General features: G+C 39.4%; 2 protein-coding genes across 4 annotated transcripts; one reads left to right on the top strand and one right to left on the bottom strand.

Annotated features, from left to right (window-relative positions):
* Positions 1-1,465: 1,465 nt before the first annotated feature.
* Positions 1,466-9,718, top strand: LOC119658602 (eukaryotic translation initiation factor 4B). Of its 2 annotated transcripts, none has more exons than XM_038066073.1 (5): positions 1,466-1,612; positions 2,038-3,249; positions 3,319-3,406; positions 3,509-3,701; positions 8,923-9,718. In XM_038066073.1, the coding sequence occupies exons 1-5, from the start codon at positions 1,600-1,602 to the stop codon at positions 8,980-8,982; spliced, it is 1,566 nt and encodes a 521-aa protein (XP_037922001.1). In that variant the 5' UTR covers positions 1,466-1,599; the 3' UTR covers positions 8,983-9,718. The 2 variants fall into 2 exon arrangements, with proteins under 2 accessions (XP_037922001.1, XP_037922000.1); XM_038066072.1 differs by having other exon boundaries at positions 3,319-3,448.
* Positions 9,719-15,218: 5,500 nt separating this feature from the next.
* LOC119658605 (ATP synthase lipid-binding protein, mitochondrial) lies at positions 15,219-21,268 on the bottom strand. Of its 2 annotated transcripts, none has more exons than XM_038066081.1 (4): positions 21,138-21,268; positions 20,481-20,578; positions 19,363-19,567; positions 15,219-15,958 (listed from the first exon to the last, which is right to left on the bottom strand). In XM_038066081.1, the coding sequence occupies exons 2-4, from the start codon at positions 20,526-20,528 to the stop codon at positions 15,795-15,797; spliced, it is 417 nt and encodes a 138-aa protein (XP_037922009.1). In that variant the 5' UTR covers positions 20,529-20,578; positions 21,138-21,268; the 3' UTR covers positions 15,219-15,794. The 2 variants fall into 2 exon arrangements, with proteins under 2 accessions (XP_037922009.1, XP_037922008.1); XM_038066080.1 differs by having other exon boundaries at positions 21,109-21,249.
* Between the last annotated feature and the right edge of the window lie 727 nt (positions 21,269-21,995).

Here is a 21,995-nt window from a genome sequence, read left to right as displayed (position 1 = left end):
GTTGAAGGGTAAACGAATCGCAACCTGTAGCGATAGTCAAGCTGCATTGAGGTCGTTCAGCATACATTTAATGACTTCAAAACTCGTTTAGGAATATAAAAACCGATTGAATTCTATTTCTAGATTCAATACGGTGGATCTATTCTGGGTACTTGGTCATTGTGGTGTAGAGGGAAATGAAATCTCGGTGAAGGTTCGATTTCCACCACCCGGGCTGTAACCAGCAATTGGAGTGTGAGTAGCATTGGCTTATGCTGCTATTAACAATTAAGGAAAGCCATACTAGCAGGTGGCAGATTGTTAATCCTGCTAAACACATCAACCTTTTCATTCATCATATGAGCCAGTTAACCGTGGAAGTGTTGATCAGTAAGCGGAAATGGCAGTGGATAGGTTATACATTGAAGAAGAACGACAACTGCATTGCACCATCCCAAGGTAACTGAAGAATAGTCCGCTTAAAGTCGTGGAATGAGTTGAGCACATTGCCAGCAACCGACAACCAGGTAGGGATTTACTGAAACCATTTCGAAAGAGTTGTTTCTCGGACGGCCTTCCAAGGTGTGGTATTCTCGTTTTCCTCTATTCATAAGAGAACTAAGCCAACGCAAATCGATACTTCTTCTAGTCCGTTGTCTAGAAAGCGGGGTATATGATTGTTGGGATGGTCCTGCCTCCCCGACAATTCACCGAAAATAATTTGAAGATCGATTAGCTTACCGGGATAACATGCAGAGGTAGACAACTCATTCCTGGTATTCATGTGGAATGTGCAAGTTGGTTTATGCAACAAATGAGTGGCGAAAGAGGCAATAAACTTGGAAATTAAGTCCTCCTTTTTCGACAGGGAATAGAAGCGTAGTACATGCATAGTGTATGGGACGTCGCCCAAACCTTTGTAAATGGAATAAACGCATTGAGGGTGGGGACATATTTTATTCAGCAGTTTTAAATTTGCCGAGAGAAGTACATTGGATCCATTTGAGACATGTCTGCAGAATCGTAAAAATATGGCGTCGTAAGTTTAGTTTACGAAGGTTCGTCGGTAAAAGCAAGAGCAACATATTGGCTTGTAGAGGTTTGTACAATTTATGGAATCATTCAAACAACATTTTTGGGTAACAGCTCAATATTTTTGCTCCTGCTTGTTCTCTTTAAAATGGTATAATAGGCTGATCACCTAATTTATGCCTTAAGATTGGATTTTCCCGCCATTATTCACAAATCATAATCTTGTCCGAAGCCTGATTATATACAAATCGAGAAACGAGACATTCAGTTGCCGTACCTCTCTCCCACTTACCTTTTCCGGCCTTACGAATTCCATGGAAAATTTCACGTCTTTCTTAACATTACAAATCCCCGCAAATCTTCCGAAGGCGGGTCGCTCCTCGCACATCCTCTTCCGCAAATTCCAACTACCTGCCGTTACCTTCCCAAACGCATTATCACAGTTGCCCGCATTGAACGTCAAATTCTCGCGCACTTATCACGCATTCTTCATTCGTTCGTTGGCACGACTGCACGTCGGCCAACAAACACCTTGTCATTTTAGTTCTGCGCTTTTGGCAGAATTTCACTGTTCAGATCCTTTTCAACATGGCTTCGACAGGTTGGTTCTTTTGATTTGTTTGTCGCGTGAAAACTTTCGGAAAATCCTGTGTACCGCGGCCAGAGAGAACGATCCGTTTCGCATGGATTTGTTGAGAAACTAGTGCTGGTGTTATAAGAATGGAGTTTTGGTGAAAGTGCATACGTAAACAAACGAATAAACGTTTGAAAAGCAACCCACCGATTTTGACGTTTCATCCATTGCCCCGACCGAGACTTTGGGGGCCGATATGGAATTCTAACCGCGTGGCCAGTTTTGATTTTCCAAAAATTTTCTCGTTTTCGATTAAATAGAGTAAATTTCCATGTTTTTCCGTCACTGGTTTGTGTGGCTTGATGTTTTCATGTTGTAGATGTTTTGAATTGATTTTATCGAGCTTGTAGGTGAGATGTTTCTGATTCATTGCGAATGTCTTGTTTTTGCAGGTAAAAAAGGTAAAAAGTCCAAGGGAGTCGTAGTATCTCTGCAGAGCTTCCTGGCAAATGAGAATTCGCAGCCTGGATTGACGCAGGTCGCGAAGAAAGTGCGAAATCGCCCCGATGAAAGCGATGAAGAGGACAACCACTCGTTGCCTCAGATATACCAGCTTCCGACAGCGCCCCGCGCTGCTCGATATCTGGATGAGGATGCTGTTCCACATAAACCGCCGTTCCTGGCATATTTATCAAATTTGCCATTCGATCTGCACGACGAGGACTTGTATGATTTCTTCAATGGGATGAACATCGTTTCGATTCGTCTGCCCCGGGAGGATGGGGAGCAGGGCCGTCTACGCGGCTTCGGCTACATAGAGTTCGAAAGCCGTGACGAATTGATCGATGCAGTAAGCCTTCCCGATCCTCAAATACGAAACAGACGCATCCGGATCGATGTGTCGAATGAAAACGACAACAGACGTGGAGGCATGAGCAGAAGCCGCTACGACGGATTCGGCGGAGGGAACCGCGATGATTCAGGCAGTTGGCGCCGTGAGCCGAACGACAACAGAGACGAGGGCAGGCGTGGTGGCTACGGGTACAACAGGGATCGACAACGCGATAATTCGAACGAGGGTGGATCATGGAGGGCAGCTGAACGTCCAAATACAGACTCTTCCCCACGTCGGGGAGGATACGGTGATGGATTCAGGGATCGTGGTGACCGTGGGTTCGGCCGTCGCGATGACTACAGAGACAGACGTCCACCACCGCCTCCAGCCGAAGATGAGAGACCAAAATTGAATTTGAAGCCCCGCACTTTGCCGTTGCCGGAAATCAAAGCTACTGAAGACGACAAATCGGACGGTGAGGAGAAGTCATCAACGCCCGAACCACCGCCAAAGCCAAAACCAGCAGGCGTTGCTCCTGAGAAAGTGTTCGGAAGCGCTAAACCGGTGGACACAGCCGCTCGGGAGAAAGAAATTGAGGAACGGCTAGAACGCGAGCGTCTCGAAAAATTACGAATCCAAGAAGAGGAAGAGCAGCGACGAGAGGAGGAGAAGAAGGACGATGGTGCCGAAGATAATGCTCGTGAAAAAGACGAGAAAGAGGATCGTGAGGCAAGGAGTTGGCGAAAACGAGAAGATGATGTACGACAAGATGGTGACCGTAATAATCGAAAATGGAGCCCAGACCGAAGGGGCCCACCTAGGCGACCAGGTAAGGGTCATCATCATAGTCATAAATTCATGTATAATTTCTAACAAACCATTTTTCTGTTACTTGCAGATGATCGACGAATGGGCAGCGGACAACCGCGTGATTATCGCGATAATGGGCCACGACGTGACTATCGAGACAATCGCGATAATAGAGGGTATGATCGTGACAATAGATATCGAGATAACCGAAATGATCGGTATTGAATCGATTATCCTATTTCACGGGCATCCTCTACAACGATCTATGCTTTTTTCAGGTCCGACCGAGACCGTGACTATAATCGCGATCGTGATCGTGATCGCGGCTCTACTAATTACAACAAAGACAATAAGATCACCTCTCGCGATAGCCGACCGCCACCAACACCACAAGCACGAGACGACAAGGCACGAAGAGAGCCTAGACCTGATCGACCCATGCCCAAATATCAGCCACCACAAGGAGGTCCTGTAAGTGTTTTATGAAAAATGAAAGAGAAATAAAAAGAAATCAAAGGATTGTTAGATAAGTAATCTCAGAGAAAAAGATTAGTTTTTAAGACAGTGGGATTGGATTTCATGATTTGCAAGAATTTAGTAAATATTAATACACATTGGCTTTTTTTTAATGATTCGAGGTTTGATTAAAGTTTAATTGTATTCATGTTGACACCACATTAACATGTCTTATTTTTAAAGTTCATCATTCCTCGCCATCCTTCCATTACCCCAAATATCTATGCTTTTACACATATACGTATTTAGCATTGAACCTCATTCACACCTCGTTTGCGTTTTGTTATGTTTCCATCTACTAACATGCAACCGTTGCTTGATCGTAACTCTGAAACAAAGTCACAGCGCTTAACTGTCCACAGTTGAGCATCATTGAATCAACACTAACACTCGAAAATGCATTTTGCCGCATTGGTAACACGTTGTGGAGACTTGATTTTGGTGTAGTTTTAAGCTGCAGTGGTTCGAATTGTTTGCGCTTTATTGTTCCTGAGATGCTTGCTTTTGAACACTGAATTCAGGCCAATAAAAAGTGGTTATCAGTAGACAGATAACATTTAGATTACGTAGTTAATTAACGAATTGGCTGCCAGTGGGGAAAATTGACGAGAGCTAATCGACTGACTAGTAACTGCAATGTTAACGATTGAGATAAGGGAATTTATGACACTTAGAATGGGCTACATTCATTTGACTTCAAATGCATGTCGGTAGAATGGTGATAGCTGGCACTAGTCTTTTACACCAGCGATTACATTGAAAGTTAATCTAACACGAACTTCGAAATAACACGCCCGATCAATCCCTGCAAAGTATTTGGAAATATAGTACTCGTCTGCAAGGTGCTGCGGCACGTTCGTTGCGAATATTAGCCAAGGATAACAATTTGAAATGAAATGGCCACTGAACTCCGCACGGCATGTGAATCTATAGAAATGTATTAAAATTCAGATCTGGAGTGCAAGACCTATTTAGGCAAGTGGATCAATCATGGTAGGTAATTCTCGCAAAAATAATAGCGCTTGGATGGTGTTGATCATCCAAGCGTTATTGTCTTCGCCATATCGTGCAGGTTTGGTCCACTTTAACTCTTCATTTAAAATTATACAAGGTACGTCCGATGAGTTTTAAAACTACGCTTCGAAAACGATTTTTAAAAATGCAAAAAATTTGAGAGAGTAATTTTTATTCAAACTCATCTCCGTTAACACAAATACACTCATTGGCGCGATATTGTAGCTTATCCATCGCTTTCTTAAACTTGGAAACTAGAAAGGCTTTCGACTTGGCTGTTACAGATTTTTCATAATGGAGGGTTCCCTTCGTGTCCAATTTCAGTCTTTGGAAGGCATAGTAGTCTGGAGAATTCAAATTCGGTGAGTAGGGGGAATGACTCAACTGAGTTACACCTTTTTTTTTTACCCAGAAACTGCTGAAAACCAGGGGCTGTATGCAGCCGGGCATCATCGTTAAGAAGGAAAAAGTTACGGTCTTTCCATAATCCTGGCTTCTCATGTGCATACGTTTGCACAAACTGCCCAAAACTTGTTTGTAAAACGCGGCATTGACAGTCTGATTCTTCGGAACAAATTCGTGAAGGATACGTTTGTTTTCGAAAAAAAAGAATGAGCATTATCTTCACTCTCGACTTTTGAAGTCGATTCTGCGCTCTGGCGCTTCGTTTCCGGATCATAGGTAAAGCACTAGCTCTCGTTACCCGTCATTATTGAATCCAAAACATTTGGGTCGTTTTCAGATCTTCAGCGTGATCGAGGCGCTGTTCCTTTTCTACTTCTTAACGCATGCGGCACAAAACGCGCGGACACTTTCCTCTTTTTCAAATCTTCGCGCAATATGCGTTGAATGATGGTTTTTGGTATACCCGTTTTCTGCTCTATCAATCTGTATGAACATCGACGATCAACTTTCGAAACATCGGCTACACGGTCGATGTTTTCGTCCACTCCTCTCTTCTGTTCCATGTTCTCTCCACTGCCGGTAAACGCGACATACCAACGAAATGTTGTTGCTCGATACACACCTGATTCACCATAGACTTTTCGTATCAGTTTGAAAGTTTTGCCACGGTTAAACTCTGCTTTACATCATCAACGGCGCAACAACCGTTATTCGGTCTGGCGTCCTGACCTACGCCATCACTCCATCTGAGGCAGGGTCTGCTTCGTCTCCTTTTTCTAGGCTTTACAGCAACATTTAATCGCAGCACGTTCTAAATGTTTCTCCTTTTTTTAGTGATCCAATAGAAAAGCATACGTTACAGAAACACGCACTTACTAATACTAAGATGATCGGATTGAGCTGAAACTTAGCATGTGGGAGAGGGAAGGTTCATCAATAAATTTCATGAAGATTGTCTCAAAACTTATAGGACGCACCTTTGTATTAAGCCAGGTGATGCGTTATTGATGACGGGAACAATCCTACCCAAATCAGTTGAACAATACATGTGGAAAGAACGCAATAACTTGTCGAATCCTTTGTCTCAAATAAAAGTTTTTATGTCCTGAAAACTGTAGTGCAAACTGAAGTATGCATTTTGAGTCAAAAATGCAGTAGACAAATTCCTGACAAAATTGTCTGGAAAGATAAGAACCATGTGACCATTATTTCCTTAGATGCATTTTTGGTATGATGAAGCCAGCACAATGCTGACCAATGGTCATTTTTTAACCATGACGGTTTAGGGATAAGATGAACTGCTGGACCTGGATCATCGATTGTTATAATTCTTGAAGGAGAACTCTTCAAGATTCCGATTGCCTACATAAGCATACCTTGTACAATTGCATCCCAATGCTATTGAGAGGCGCTTTGTGAAAAACTTATTTAAGAAGACTCAACATAAGCAGGATACGTTGCATTCCAGATCCTCATTATATCCAAAGCTTAACGTTCCAATCAAGGTCTATTTTTAAAGCTTGCAGTCTTAAGATAAAGATCTATTAGACAACCTGTAATGACTAATTGAAAATTGCGATGGTCAAAAGACCATCCTGAGTGGCCGGAGACGACCAAGAGGGGAGAGCTAACTCAAAAACCTAGAAAAGAATGAAATCAATGTACCGTGAAGGTCCGCCCGTAAATAGTGAAGTTTTATCGAAGTGCTCCGTCGATACGTGCTTGCACGCTTCTGGGCTAGCTAGGCTCGCGTGTTGTTCATTTCGATAAGCCAATCTCCATGATTGAGTATTTTTCAGGATCCGGTGTGAAGCCATGCACCGGAAACGAGACGTGAGGGATCGAAGCGCTTAAAGAGCCCCCAACATTCCCAACACTCTCCATATTGTAGACTTACATTTCCCAGTGACATCACAAGAAAACATTCATTCGACCAACTATTCTTTGGCGTGCTATCCTAAAGATAATTGCTACCAAGTGAGTTTACAGTCACTTTAAAATATTCCGGTGCCTCTGCCACAGTCTCTAGTTTTAATCACACAAAGGAAATAGCGTAAAATTTGTATTCTATCAAGACGGTAAACTTCTGTATTTATTTTGACCCTTAGTGTTCCCTGTTCTCTTGTGGAGTATAGGGCATCAACAAAATCAGAGTGTGCTTCAGTTTCACTATGATTACACTTAACACTCTGCAAGAGATAAACTTATAGCAGCGAGATAAACACAAAACGAACATAGACAGCCATGACGACTGCGATTCGAACCCAGAACAGCGAAATTGGGAGGCTGATTCTCTACTCCCTCAACCATCGACCCCTTGCTCTATGATAATCAGATGTGTCTTACCGTTGGGACAAATTTGACCTCTACCATACAGAATACCAGCTTTGGCTGTATTCAACTATGTTTGAATGTGTAAGCTTGTTCAAAATTAACCAACTACTCCTCGTTTGTGGGGACGATTTTTTGTCTCATACCTGAGGCCCGAAAGTGGAGCGAGCAATAGTTTTAAAGTTGCAATCCCTTACTGTAGTTTGCAAGCAATGAGCGCTTTCGTAGGGTTTCACTATCAGTTTATTTTTTGCTATAAAAGGGAGTGATTCACCGTTGATACCTACCTCGCAAACCATCGCCCATCTTCATACATAGATCCTGGAATTCGGTCCCACTCTTTTTGCTGAGTTTCAGTTACTCACTGTTTGTTGTAAACTAAGTTTCTACGCAGGATCTCAAAAGCTGCTGGGATATAATAATTGACTGCCAAAAACTATTCAAGTACAATCAGAATCAACAACATTTCACCACTATTCTAGTAGCAAATCAATTGGTTCTGAGACTTGATTTGCTTTTTTCAGAAAACTCAGTCAAACTTCCACAAATTGCGTCAACATTAATAAATTATTGATTGTGCGAATGGAACTCTATTGATATGAGCAACTCATTCTGATCCCATATAACTAATTAACTAACATTCTCTAAGTACGACGCGCATCGTGCAGCTTTTTAAGGGAACAAAAAGATTCGATTGCATTTGCCATGGTTACCAAAACTGATCAATGTCTCTCAAAAGGGATAGCGCATGGATTTATCAAAGAAGTCAAGCTTGTTCTAAATTAATTGCATGAAGGGGAGCTCGTTTAACTAATTGAGGTCTTCTTTTTGTGGCTGATTCAAAGCAGCGTTATCTTACGGAGGTTTGCAAACCCGTTAAACATGTTTTCCTTGATAAAATTTCATGGCCACGAGCACCAGTTGTTCATGTACACTCCCAATCGATATTCGTAATGAATCAAGCTCCGCTCCACTATCCGCTTTTTGTATGATCATCATGTGCACGTGCATGTGACTAAAACCTCCGCAGTCAATTCCTTACATAATAGTGCACAATTGGCATTTTTTGCGTTAGCATTTCATTTTTGGGTCGAGTATACAAGTTAAGTTGACAACCTAATAATTTGTAGAGAACCAAGTTTAGGCTCGACTCTTAGAGAGTAAGTTTTTGTTGAGATTTACCTACTAGAATGCCTTTAGTTAGATACAACATAGAAGAACGCAAAACTCATCCTTCTGATAGACCTCAATTTCAATGCGCATTGCAGACTGTAATTTGGTAATGACTCTCGCACCTCTTCAAATAGATCTGCTTCACCTAACTTGCTAACGATAGTCACACATAGCTTTCTTGCATTGACTTTTAAGTTAATTCGAACTTGACTAGTCCATCGGAATGACACACATTTCCCTCCTTCTCTTGCAGATGCTGACAAATTCCAACAAATATTCAGGGCTTCTCGACGACGATGATGCATCCGAGTAGAAATAAAGAGAGAAAAAAAAAGAAATTTAAATACACCCCATATACCAACCAATCAATTCAATTCTTATTTAAGTTGCTATTTCCAACATTACTTTCTTTTGTAACACACTGTCCATATTATATATATAATTTACTCTATACATCGTAATATTACTGAAAACGAGGGAAAATATCAAGACACGCGAAGCGTACGAAAAAAAGAAATAGTAATTAATTATTATTATTACTGAGATAAATAGTAAAATAAAAAAACGTGGTGTGCTGTTTAAATATAAAATATTGAGTATTTTTTCGTGTGTTTGTAATATATGCATAGATAAATTACGAAGTATGTAATATACATGAAACAGAAAGAGCGAATAGGAAACTGAAAAAAAATGTCTAAATATTGTTTTTTTTATCAATTTGAAACAACAAAATAAGATGACTGTCTAAGCTATTTCTTTGAGATTTATATATATATATTTTTTTTGTATCTACATTGCGCGTGGGATGATTATTTTCATTCGTTTTGTTATTTTTGCTCTTCAGTGAAAATCTGTTTGTATAGAAAAACAAATGTTGCATTGAATTTGACGGAATTGTTATCACGTTTTTTTTATATATATAATTTTTGAAAACAAACAAACCGAGAAAAACCTTAAAAAAAAGAATATCTTTTGTGAAATTTATCAATAAGAAAATTAAATATGATGTATGATATCTCTTTCTCTAAATTATATTGAAACAAATCCAAGGCGATTCTTTTATTTTATGCAACTGCAACTACTGATTGAATGATTGGCACAAGGATGCCTAGCCTTAGATTTAAAACTGACCAAACTTTTAAGCTTTCTTATCATTACTTTTACGGAGAAAGTCTCCTCTACTTTACTGTGCTTAATGGAAATGTGAAACGGGTGTGTCTTGATAGTCATTGGATTTTAACTATTTTCTTTTAATAAAATATTTGAACATAAGAAAGTAATATCAATTAATTTATTCAAAAAGGAGACTGAAACCTCGGATTTTGTTTGAAAAATTGATAAAATGTTTCGCTATATATTTGTGTAAAATGTCGAAGGTTTAAGGCTTAACTGCAAAATTCCTGTTGATCTTTACCTTCAGTTCAGTTGCTTGAACCAAGAATCAACAAATAAGCAAGACTACGAGCTTGCAACTGAGTTCTCCAATCAGAAGCTAAGAAACCATTCAACGCACCCCAAAGGCTTTTTAAACTGATGGCCAAGGAGTTCGGCAGCAGTCTCGTCAGAACACATTGTGAAAAACATGAATGCCTGCTTGTACTGCTTCAGTTCAAGCACCCTTTGATAGGTTGCATAGTAATTTCCAAATGATTGCTTTTGTCAAAGTATGACTCTTTTGAGATTTGTCAGCATTCAGAAACCGATTTTTTTAGCAATATCAGTTTATAACGTAATCCTTTATGACTGAATACGATGATGAACGAAAACGCGTCAGAGGAAAATAAAGGGAATCAAAATGTTCAAGATTGAGCTCGTTCTTACCACTAAAAACTTTCTGGAATAATTTATTTTTTTCTTTCTTATGGAGGTCACGTAGGCGGATAAATTAATATAGGCTAATATCAATTTTTTTATATGAACACATTGGACGCGAACAAGCTAAGGCAATTAGTGCTCTCAATATATTTTAGATTTGTAGTCATATTCGTATCATATTTTCCGTTTTTTTTGTCTCATATATGAGAAGTGCCAGCCAGGCAGGTATGCATTTCCCCAAGATTCTTTGTAACAAACGAATATTGTTTTTGTTTTTAGACAAAGTGAACTGTTTGTAACCATCATTTTCTATATGAGTTTTGCTATTTTGTTAGATATTTAAGGAGAATGACGAAAATAAACTGAAATATCCTCAATATTTAAGAAAGATTATTTTGAAAATGAATTCTTAGTGATAATTTGTTTTGTATGTACTAAAAGAAAATATAGTGCCTACGAACTATCGAATTGTTTTGTATTCTTGGATGAGTGTGCCTTTTGCAGTTCATTTTTCGAGGAATCAAATGGGGCTAGAAAAAACTTCTATAACAAATACCACCCGGCATACGTGCTTACAGAAGAAGACGTTGAAGAGGTGATTACAATTCTTTGCGATCTTTGCATAAAATTGCAGCGTAATATTTGACAATCGGCATAAATCTAATAAGTGTCGAAACTGCAGCAAATCGAGAAGAAACTGAAGTTTTAGAGTTTTTGGTTTCTTTTTGTTTTAAAGAAAACGAAAAGAAACAGTGGGAGGGATTGTTGCCGCACTGGATGGCGTTTGGTTTTATATTTTTGATAGTTTAATTGAAGATGTGACCTTGGGCGTGGACTTCTTTTGACAAGGTAAGACAGAGAAGATAAAATTACGACTTGATAACGACAAAATCCAGTGATTGGCAATGAACGAACAATTAATTTAAGCAAAAAAGGTCTTCCGAAGTGGCTCCTTTAAATGAAAAGCCATCCTCTTGAAGGAAAGAAAAGGCAATTGAACTGGAAGATGTGCCCAACTGAAATTCTCATTCTTGGAATAGCAGCGATAATATCGCAGCATCATACAGAAAAGCGTCAAGCACAGTCGTGGAAGCTAATTCATGTTTAATTCACTCAAGGCTTATATGACAACGAAGTTTGATGAGCGGTGTCACTTTTTTTTTTAGTTATTGCTCATCATAGAATAGTAGGATCATATTCGCAACAACTACACAAAATGACTCAGTAAAAAACGCTCACCTTTTCCATTGATGGGTTTATAATACACGTCAAATACTGCAATAGTTTCCCCGCTATCCAATTTTATTAGAAACTCCTAATTGTATCCATTCAAGGACGATTCCTCGACCAAAACAACAAACATGCATCACATCTGCTTCATCCTCCAATGGCACAATCAATTTAATTTTCTTAAAGCTTCTATTCCGGGCCTTTTGAGAAAACTTCGAGTCAGTGTGAATTACCCACTTTCTCCCGCTCCTTGTCTCTGGATTACAACGTAACATCTGAAATGACACGAGCAGTTACATGGAAAAAACATGCACATACCACAGAACTATATCCCATTGCACCCACTGCGCAAATTGTGGAATATTTCCGCCGAGCAGACTCGCCTACTACTCGCATACGATAAAATAATGGAGATCAGACTGGACTACCTAGAAATGAAAAAGAACTTTGAAAAGAAACACTACCTGGATTACGATGCCTAAATAAAAGCAATTGACGAGAAGTTTGAGTTCCTAAGAAAGAAAAACAAATGTATCTGTGGAAATAATGCCAATGTAGAGCGGTCGGGAAATATCCAAGAGGGATCTTCCTAGCTCGTCCAAATATTCCGTTTTTAGTTAGGTATTGGAATCCCAAACGGCGAATATTATAAAGATTTGTGTGAAATTCTTATTTTTTTATGGAAGAAAAGAACAAATGTGTATACAACATTTGGCTGAATAGCGGAGATCCTGTAACCTGATGATGTTCAAATCCCTGATTATAATTATTGGATTCTAGCAAGGAAGTAGGGATTTTTAAACTTTCCTATTTTTAAATTTCTTGTATATTTTCATCACATACTGAGGGAGAGTGATTCGGTTTGATACTTTCTTTTCGTTATTGCGAGAGAGGCGTCTTCGATGGTACGGTCACGCAATTCGCGCTAATGAGTATTCACTTGCCAAGATTGGTCTGAACATCGAGGTCGATGGTAAACGGCCGAAACAATGATGGTTTGATACGGTGGATGGGGATTTAAAAGCCTTGAGATTGCATCCAGATCAGGCATTTGATAGAGCCAAATGGCGAAACTGATCACGACGAGCCGACCCCGCTTGTGAACGGGACAAAGGATGAAGAAAAAGAACACTCTCTTTTCGTTATGTGTATTAATATGATTGCGGTTTACATAACAATGCGGTTGTCGTGACATATAGTCTTGCGAGTTGGTCAACAGCCGGACGCCCCGGAATTTGAACGTTCAAAATCCGCGGTTTTGTGGAAATATACGTGCTATTACTATACATCAATTTCTCGACGAATCAAAAAATTCCAGAGCTGGAATATGGGGAAATGGCAAAAAGAAGACAAATGGAGCAATCATAACCATCACAGAGAAAAATCAGTTAGATCCGAAATGAATTCGACATAATCAGCTCAAATAACTCTCAATTCCCATTTTCAAATTGAAATATTTCTTCCGTATGATTCCCGAACAGCTGCTATATCGTCGCATGCAAGCGAAAATCTCAAATCCAGCATCAACATTAATCTGACGGTCATATATGCAATCGAGTATCACATGCTAGACTACAACAAGGGGAACGAAAGCAACTGCAAAGATGGGAGCACCCACGAACAACATGACGATGAGCCTCTCGATCACAATCTCTAGCTGAATTTAACAACTGTTGGCGATCTAATATCTTCCTCTCATTCCAGAGTGGAATCTGGCGTCCGAACTGCGAAAATTGTTATGAGCACACAATAGCCGCTGCTGCAACTTCAAATTCACGTCATCGTTACGTTCCCCCTTATCAGTGTACCCGGTCAGGCTTGCTTTTAAGACCAACCAGTCGGACACCCTCACTATCACGTCCAATATATAATACGGCAGTGGATTCTATAAACAGTAGACGGGAGAAGTAGGCACGAATTCGTCTGTAAAGTCTCGATTGGGACGTGATCTCTTAAAATTCCCTAGTAAACGACCTCGTTTGCGTTAACAATGTTAAGGCCGCCATTCATTAGGCCGGCTTACACCTGAATAGTCCGCATTTGATCGGCGAAACATGTTATTGTGGTCCGGCTAGCTAGTCAGTTGGGGCTGATCAGGTGGATAGTGATCTGGTCATTCGGTCGGCCAGAAAAAAGATAAGGCAAACCGGTGTGTGCACTTATGCACTCTATCGTCGGTCGCCACACAGGCGAGAATTTTATCCCATCTCCATCGCTAGTAAATGTATGTTTTGTATGAATGTTCAAACACTAAAATATCACAAATTTGTGTCTTAACGTCTTTTAACGCCAGAGCTGAACTGATGGTGCCGCCCGGCTTACAAGTACGTGGATGGTGTTTTTAATCAAACAGCTGACCGGAGACTTAATAAATAATTTCAGAAAAATCGCGATCGTTCCATTGGTATATGGTCTAAGTTGATTTTATTTAACAGAAATTGAGATGATTAGTAAAGTCCTTGTTTCGCTAATTGTGTTTCAGTTCCCTTCAGGATTTCCTGGGAAGCTATAAGTTAGCTCCCAGAATTTCATTGAGATATCCAATCGAGTGAAGAAAAAATTACGGAGAATTCGTTTTAAAACAACTTTCCCAAAAAGAGTGGACGCACTTCTTTATTACAAGTCAGAGTCATATTATTTCTTCTTTTCTATTCTATCCCACTCCTCTGTCCATCATAGGACGCCCACTCATTCCCTTCTTTCCTTATTGTATTGTAGTTGCGTAGTTGCATATTAAGTCTGTAATTTCAACCTACCTGGGACAATTCAATTCCGTGCTGTCTCTATCTCATATTCACTCCTTAATTGCACACTAAGATTCCTTCGTAGGTCTACAGCTCACATCGATGATCTTTCTCTTCATTTCCAACGATTATCTCGCCCTAATTAATAACATTTCTCTTAACTATGGTGTTTTTTTATTATTACCGCTCTAAATGTCGTACAGTCACATTTCCAATAAATGTAAATTATCAAGCGCTCACCGAGACATTGATCTTATTAAAAATGTATAGACGATTGCCCTTCTTGCATCGATTACCCGCTACAAATGTTCACTTCGTATTGATTCAAGTTTTATACTAGCAACAGCGAAATAAGGGAGAACAAATCCAAGTGCATCGATAATTAGAGGAAAAATCAAAGTATATGAAGCGAAAGCGAAATCAGCAAACATGTTACGCCATTGGAAAGTCACTGGCTAGTTTTTAGGAGGCGCAACTGTTCACCAACTTATCAATCGGTTCATATCTCCATGCTTAACAAAAACATAAGCACAGGGCAATTATGCGATGCTCAGCATTTGCTTCCATTATTTCGTAAAGTCTCAGAGAATGCATTTTACAAACATTTCGCATAATTTAGTTTTTATTTTCTAGCTTCGATCTACTGTTTGCTCCTTCCCCTGCCTATTTTCGTGTCCAAACTTAGGTTTTTCTTTATTTTTGCTGTTCTTAAAAGTAACTTCAAATTATACTAAGGGAAATAACCATGAAAAAATTACGATTGATCGTTCGAATCGATTTTCACCATTTTTATTGAATGTCCTTACTTTGTTCTATTCGACATATGACATATTTCGCAATTACATTACTTCAACTAGCATCAGTAGCAGTTTTACTCTTACTTTCATATGATAGGTCCTACTAACTTTCAAATTAAACACTTTGCAAAATAAAAAAAAATCAAATTTTACAAAGGAAACGAATAATTAAGTGTTCTATGTTATCACATATAACGACGATGAAATCTCCGTTCTGTTTCTATTTATTAATAATGCACAACAGATCCTTCAACGAAAGAAAAGTTCTGAGTTAAATGATAAGGAAAAAATTACGTCATCGCAAATATTGGAAAGTGCCATAATTCTTCCATGGATGTTCCCCCTCGCATTTCTGATCTCATCCTATTTTTCTTCACACACACATTACTTTTAAATGTTTTCGAATTGAGAGAAGTTTATCAGTTTTTTTAAGTTTTTCGTTTATTCTGTTGTTTCTCCTGGTTTCTTTTCTTACTTAAAGATGGTAAATAGTAATTAATTCTGATGTTGTTTTTAAAAAGTATATTGATGAACACTTTTTAGAAAGCGAAGAGCAGCAAGAAGGCCATCATAAGACAGAAAAGACCCATAGCCTCAGACAAGGCGAAACCCAAGATGGCGTATGAGAACAACTGTTGCTTAAGAGATGGATTCCTTGCGTAGCCGATGATAAGGGAACCGAATACTGTTCCGATACCAGCACCTGTAATTAGAGGAAATAAGAAAATGGGTCAATACCTTTTCAATAAATTAGAAACAAGAACGAATTAGAGTTCATTGTAATTTCCATTTGTTGACATCATTCCGCTGCGATTTGGAAAGGGTTGTTGCCAGAACTTATCTTAGACGTTTATGATCTTATTTGCCTGTTTCTAAAATTTACCATCGAGTGTAGTCTTCAGCCGGATTTATATTTCAAAGTTAGGAAAGTGAGAGGCTCGCGAAATATACACCGGTAACGGTAAAGCGTGGGTAAGTTTGAAAAAATCTTCCCAGCGGAATCAGCGGTATAATTTAAAGTTGCTTCTATGGAGATTGTGATGATAAAAAGGATCCTAATATATATACTACCTTCTTTGATGACACCGATCATATCATGAAGTATTCGAAATAGTAAATCTATGAAACTTGATTAGGTGAAAGGACAGAAGAGGAAAGGCTAGAACCACAACCAAGAGACACGATTGATCTAAAAGTAAAAGAGCGACGAATCTACTCCTGATTTGATAGATATTTTCGCATCACATTTCCGAATAAAATTTAAACTTTTCCGGCTTTAATTGAAGTTCAAGAAATCCAGGGAAAAGTTGAAGCGCATTTTAGTTAGCAGTTAAATGTAAACTTCATCCCTGGAGGTCCTTCTGTGATTAGATTCTCTCCATCTTCACATACAGAAATAATCAAAGAGGCGGGGAACTTTCTAGATTGAAGTGAAATGAAGTTTTTCTAGCCGATATCCCAAATTACTGACGCTGAGGAGTAACATGACAACGACGTTTCATTTCTATAAGACATTTGAAACACGTTGAAGAAACAGACAACAGAGCTGAAAAAATATGTCACAAAAATTGATCAAGTAATGGAACATATCTCGCACAATATTAAAAGCATTTATTATCCTAGCGAAAATCGTGTCTTTGGATGAAGCTTTCTTATTATGGCGCTGACACATCCCGATTAAAAATTCAAAATATTTTACTATGAGTTTGAGCGTCTAAGATACCAAATCCACAACACCTGATCTGTGATGACGCAAACCTTACATACCTTTGGTAGCGAACTGTGTTTCCGGCAATTTTAAAATGCTGGTTATATTCTATTAATATGAGACCATGAATTATTTTTCAAGTTCTTGGGTTGGGTAGATTCCAAAAATTAGTCCTTCCTCACTTAAGTTTGCATTATTAGACCCTTCGCCCACAATATACGTCGAAACTAAAATCCGCTTGTGAGAGTATTAGTGGAGACTTTTCATTTGATATTCCACACGAATACATTTAGGTACAAACATTTTACATCTCCTTTTGCATTTATGGGGAGCTCCCCTTAAAACACCATGTAAGTTTATGTCACTCACAATTTGGATAAATAGCGTGTGGCAGACAGTAAATAGATTTCAATAAAGTTTTCTTCTACACAAAACCTTAAAACAACCGCTTGTGACACATCGTCGACAAAGCTCTTTGGGTATGGTTTATTCAAAAACATCAGAGAGGATAATTTGCACTTTGAAGGATAACGCAAAACTGAATTCTTCTGTTGAATTTATTGAAATTTCGACAGTATATTCATGATTCTGTATTTAACATTTAAGGAAGAAGGAATGATTCTAAATAGTACTCTTTTGTTTTTAGAGCCACATGAAAATTGTGAAAAAATACCCGCTTTTTTTCCTACTTTGATAATTTTTTTCTCGGTAAGTATGGAATGTATTCAAAATCGTTCTCCCATAATAAAAAAAAGAAGCTCTAATCTACACTCTTGCCAAATTCTGAAACGATTAGTTAACTTGGTTCCGAGAAAAGGGAATATTTATCGGGAAAAACGTGATTTTTCAGGAGAGGCAAAAAACATGGCGATTCATCATATTTCCCCGCTTTCTTATCGATTTTTCACACTACAGTTGTTGTTTCAACTCTCTTCTATCCTTGAAGAGTGTATAATATATCATTAAATCTCTTTAAATGATATATTATAATAAAACACCCAAGAAGTTGTTTAAAATATAAAATGGTCTGTAAAATTGAATTTTCAATCAATTCTCTAAACGAAAATACCAACTCCACCACTAAATATTTTGGAACCAAGTAATAATGGCACGGTTCGACCTGCGAGTAAACATTAGCTTGATCTAAGCATGGTGATAGACATATCATGACTTTGGGGAGTGCTTCGCGACACCCAAGGCATCGGAAGAAGACGATACTCATGAAACGAAATATCTTGTGGAGAAAGTACATTCGTCTTCGTCGTCGTATTACTATTTTAAGTGAATTTAAAAGTTGAATCCTACATCCCACAGCGAACTCACGGTAGATTTGAAACATTTATCCAAACGAATCTCGCGCAATTGTTTGATTAGGTGGTTAACGACTGTAACCAGGATTAATGACTTACCTCATCTTCATCTAGATTCATATAACAAACTCTACATCCCTTGATTGTGCAGAATGCAATAAATTAAAAAATAAAGTAGCAAATAAGAGGAAAAATAGATTTGGAAGGTAAACTACCAGTTGAGAGATGTAGAGTTTGTTATATAAATCTCACTCTGGGAAACGAACGTGTTGTCAGCCACGATTGCTTTATAGGGAATTGACTTCACTGATAGGACGCGTGAATCCACATTCGCGACGTTTAAAAATAAATTTATCTAAGATCATGTCAGTTGTCATGGGTTGTAGGATTGTAATTTGCGTACTTCCATCTGCATGTTTAGCAGGCGCTGCTGTTCCCAATTAAATTATGGACTTGGGAATAATTAGAAACGATTTCATTCTACAAAACGTTAAGAGGAAACCACGCGGTGATTTGAAATTATGCAATATTTGTTCGAGTATTCAAAATTACTTTTTCTTTTCCTTCAGCGTGCGAAATTCCCGACTGAATATAATAAATTTTGCTTAGCTCAACCGTTCAATATCTAAAGAAATTCTTGACCTTACTGACCCTATCGCTTAGATAAATCAGTGACAGATTAGTCTGAATTGAGTTCTGTAAATGACCCCGCTCACCATCATTTAATCGACAGAAGAGAGTCAAGGTTACAGCATGCACATTGCACTAAAACAGCTGGCAACGAAAGATATCAATACAAAGAAGTCGGCGAGAACCGACTCCAATGCAGTTTTTCTGGTCCTTTCGCCTTTTCGTCATACAAGCTCCTTGCTGAGGAGTACGAACACTCTCACACAGAGTTGTGCCTTATCTCAGACCTTCCCGGGGTAAAAACTCCCTCCTTGAGGGAATGAGTAACGTAACGTACTCGTATGTGTACCCCAGGTGCATGATTGTAACTGATTTGGAAAGCGATAGGGACGTTGGGTAATACTGGCGCGATATTGAAGTGGTTGAGTTGAAGCGGAAGGAAAAAAACGGGGTACCAACCAGAACCAGCGACTCCTACTGTGGCGGCACCAGCACCGATGAATTTGGCTGCTGAATCAATGTCCCGTGTGACTGGTGAGGTCTGGAATGACCGGATTTGTGGCAGTATGCTGACGGGTTTTGTATTTTGGTTGGCCAAAAATTGACTTTGGCTGATGACTGCGCTACTCAGTGGTCGCAAGTAGGCTTTTGTTCCATTGAGCATCTGAAATTGAAAAGAAAGGAGAAAGTTGCAACATTAGAGATTGATTGGAATTGGGCTGTTGGGAGGACAGATTGAAAGTGGACAGCAACGAAAATAGCGCGTTTCGGGAGATTTTACCAAAGTTCAATATGAAACATTCAAAAGTTATGTAATATGAAAGTGTCAGGGGATCCATAGCTTTTTTAGACCAAAAAATGCGAGCTGGAATAATTTACAATCTTAGTCATGAGATCACAAAGGACCGCAGCAAACATGCATTCAAATGTCGGGCCAAGGTGCACTTAGGCTTCCAATTAAAGTTGAAATTGATCTAATTGGGTTCGTGCGAATCGACGCGTCTTTCAACTTCTTGGCTTAGTTTTTATCTTTCTTGACATGTTGCAGATGGGAATGAAGTTTCGCCTTTGGGGGTTATGTTATTCGTCGAGATAAGAACTTATGTAATCCGTTCCGGTGTCCAAACCCGTGTGACCAGCCAAAATGCAATGTTTCAGTGTATGATTTGCGTAAATCGATCGAAAATAGATTCCACGCGCGACATGGCTTCCCGACAGGGCAGGACTCCAGTGGAATCCTCCGGAACTCAGCAATCCCTGCCAATTTTTTTCTGATAAATTATGTGCGGGCCAGACGCCCATAGGGAACTGTTTCAAAATTAACATTTTCATTGAGAAATCGCCAGGAATAAATCGCAATTATGTAACGCGTCACAATGCCAGTCTGGCTCCGCACTCGGCTTGACATAACCAAGTCATTACATAACTTTTCAGGCCAGTGCCATGTAAACACCCGAAAACATTAAAATTAAATCAAACAATTAAAATTAGATGCGCTATTTCCGTTGCGACCGACTTAAATAAAGTTTGCACGAGAAAAACTTGACTAAATTGGGAAAAGGGGGCAAAGTACTTACGGCGCTCCTGGCAATTGGGGCGAAACGAGAGCAGGCCGACACCAACATTCTGGATGTTTTCTTTATAGTTTAACGTAGACTGATGCTAGTACGAAGCTCTGAAATGGAAAAGAGAAAAGGCTTTAGTGGCAACTGCTTGCAACCAAGCGCCGGCGGCGGCGATGATGACGTTCGAAGGTGCACGGAAATTTTGAGAACGGCCGAGCTAGAACTTCACTCCAAGTCCAGTTACGTAACGGCGGACTACGTAACGAACTCCACTTAGAACCTGCGCTAGTGGACTGGGCAAGGACGCTATCACTCGGCCAGGACGATTCCCGAGCCAGTTTCCACAATAAAACCCGATCCCGTCTGGTATTATCACAGAAATCCGCGAAAAAAATCTCCGCCTACAGTCGCCGACCAAGAAAATGGCCGTCAGACATTGGTGACATTTTCCCAATCTTCCACCGACAATTCCACAGAACTTTAACACGAAATACCCGGCTCCGCCGAACCGGCAATCGACCATCGTTAATTCCGCGCAAATCTCAGCAACCGATGCTTTGAATTTCCATTGAATTTTTCGCGATAGAAATCGTCCATCTTCTCAAAATTTCCATTGAAAATTCTCGGGCCCAGCACTCACATTCTCGCCACACTAAGTCACCGACTTACCGATCAACAGTGAATGCTCGACGGGCAAACTTCAGCGGCGATGTGCGACTGGGCCTGTTCCCGTGTCCGTGTATGACGGAGCCGGCCTGTAAATTGTTGGTGTAAGTGAATACATGCGCACTTCGCGCTAGAATCGGCCTAGATTCGGCAGCGATTGCGGGCGGAAATGAACGCTGATTGGACCGTTGATGGATCGATGCGGCATTGAGGACGTTCAATTCTCCTTGTATGTCATATGATGTTAAGCGGGAGGGAATTAAATAAGAATCAATAAATTTCGGATGGAAAGGATAAGATTTGAGGGAAGTTTGGTGAATTAATGATTGCTTATTGAAAATTGGGGAGCAGTTTTAATAATCAAAACACTGGAAAAGCCATGAGATACCTCATACAACTTGAATTCTTAATCCAATAAGTCAGATGCATATTGTACCAAAGACAGCGGAAAATATTGTACCCAAGCTTGATTTACGGTTTTTGAAAACAGATTAAGTTTCTCAGTTCCTAATTGTAAAAGGATCCAAACCCTTCCAATAGAAAATTTGCTTAAAAATTATAAAGGAGAGGGGCGACGAACTAATTTCTGCCACCTTATCTACCAAGAGGAAAAAATATATGGTTTTAAAATTACATTTCTCTCCGAAGTGATGCTTTACACGAGTTTGGAGTGCGAATACTAGTAGAAATCATCTTGCTATGTGCACTCTTCCCTTCTAACCAACAGCTGCACTCAAATTAACTTTAAAAGCATGGATATAGTCCCTTTAATTGATTTATCCACCTATTTTACCGTGGAAACAACGACATATTGCCTGGACCGCGCTTAAATTAAGTTAGTTTCTAAGCTGACAGTCCAGA

Source organism: Hermetia illucens, chromosome 6 (assembly GCF_905115235.1).
Source record: "Hermetia illucens chromosome 6, iHerIll2.2.curated.20191125, whole genome shotgun sequence".
NCBI classification, from domain to species: Eukaryota; Metazoa; Arthropoda; class Insecta; order Diptera; family Stratiomyidae; genus Hermetia; species Hermetia illucens.
This window is presented reverse-complemented; position numbering and strand designations above follow the sequence as displayed.

Bases quoted from the DNA above. Each gene is read 5' to 3' on its own strand.
- LOC119658605 (XM_038066081.1), bottom strand. From the start codon at position 20,528: ATGTTGGTGTCGGCCTGCTCTCGTTTCGCCCCAATTGCCAGGAGCGCC. The intron at 19,568-20,480 runs GTAAGTACTTTG...TTTCAATTTCAG, and splicing joins CCCCAATTGCCAGGAGCGCC to ATGCTCAATGGAACAAAAGC. The intron at 15,959-19,362 runs GTTGGTACCCCG...CTCTAATTACAG, and splicing joins AGTAGGAGTCGCTGGTTCTG to GTGCTGGTATCGGAACAGTA.
- LOC119658602 (XM_038066072.1), top strand. The intron at 3,250-3,318 runs GTAAGGGTCATC...TGTTACTTGCAG, and splicing joins GGGCCCACCTAGGCGACCAG to ATGATCGACGAATGGGCAGC. The intron at 3,702-8,922 runs GTAAGTGTTTTA...CTTCTCTTGCAG, and splicing joins AGCCACCACAAGGAGGTCCT to ATGCTGACAAATTCCAACAA.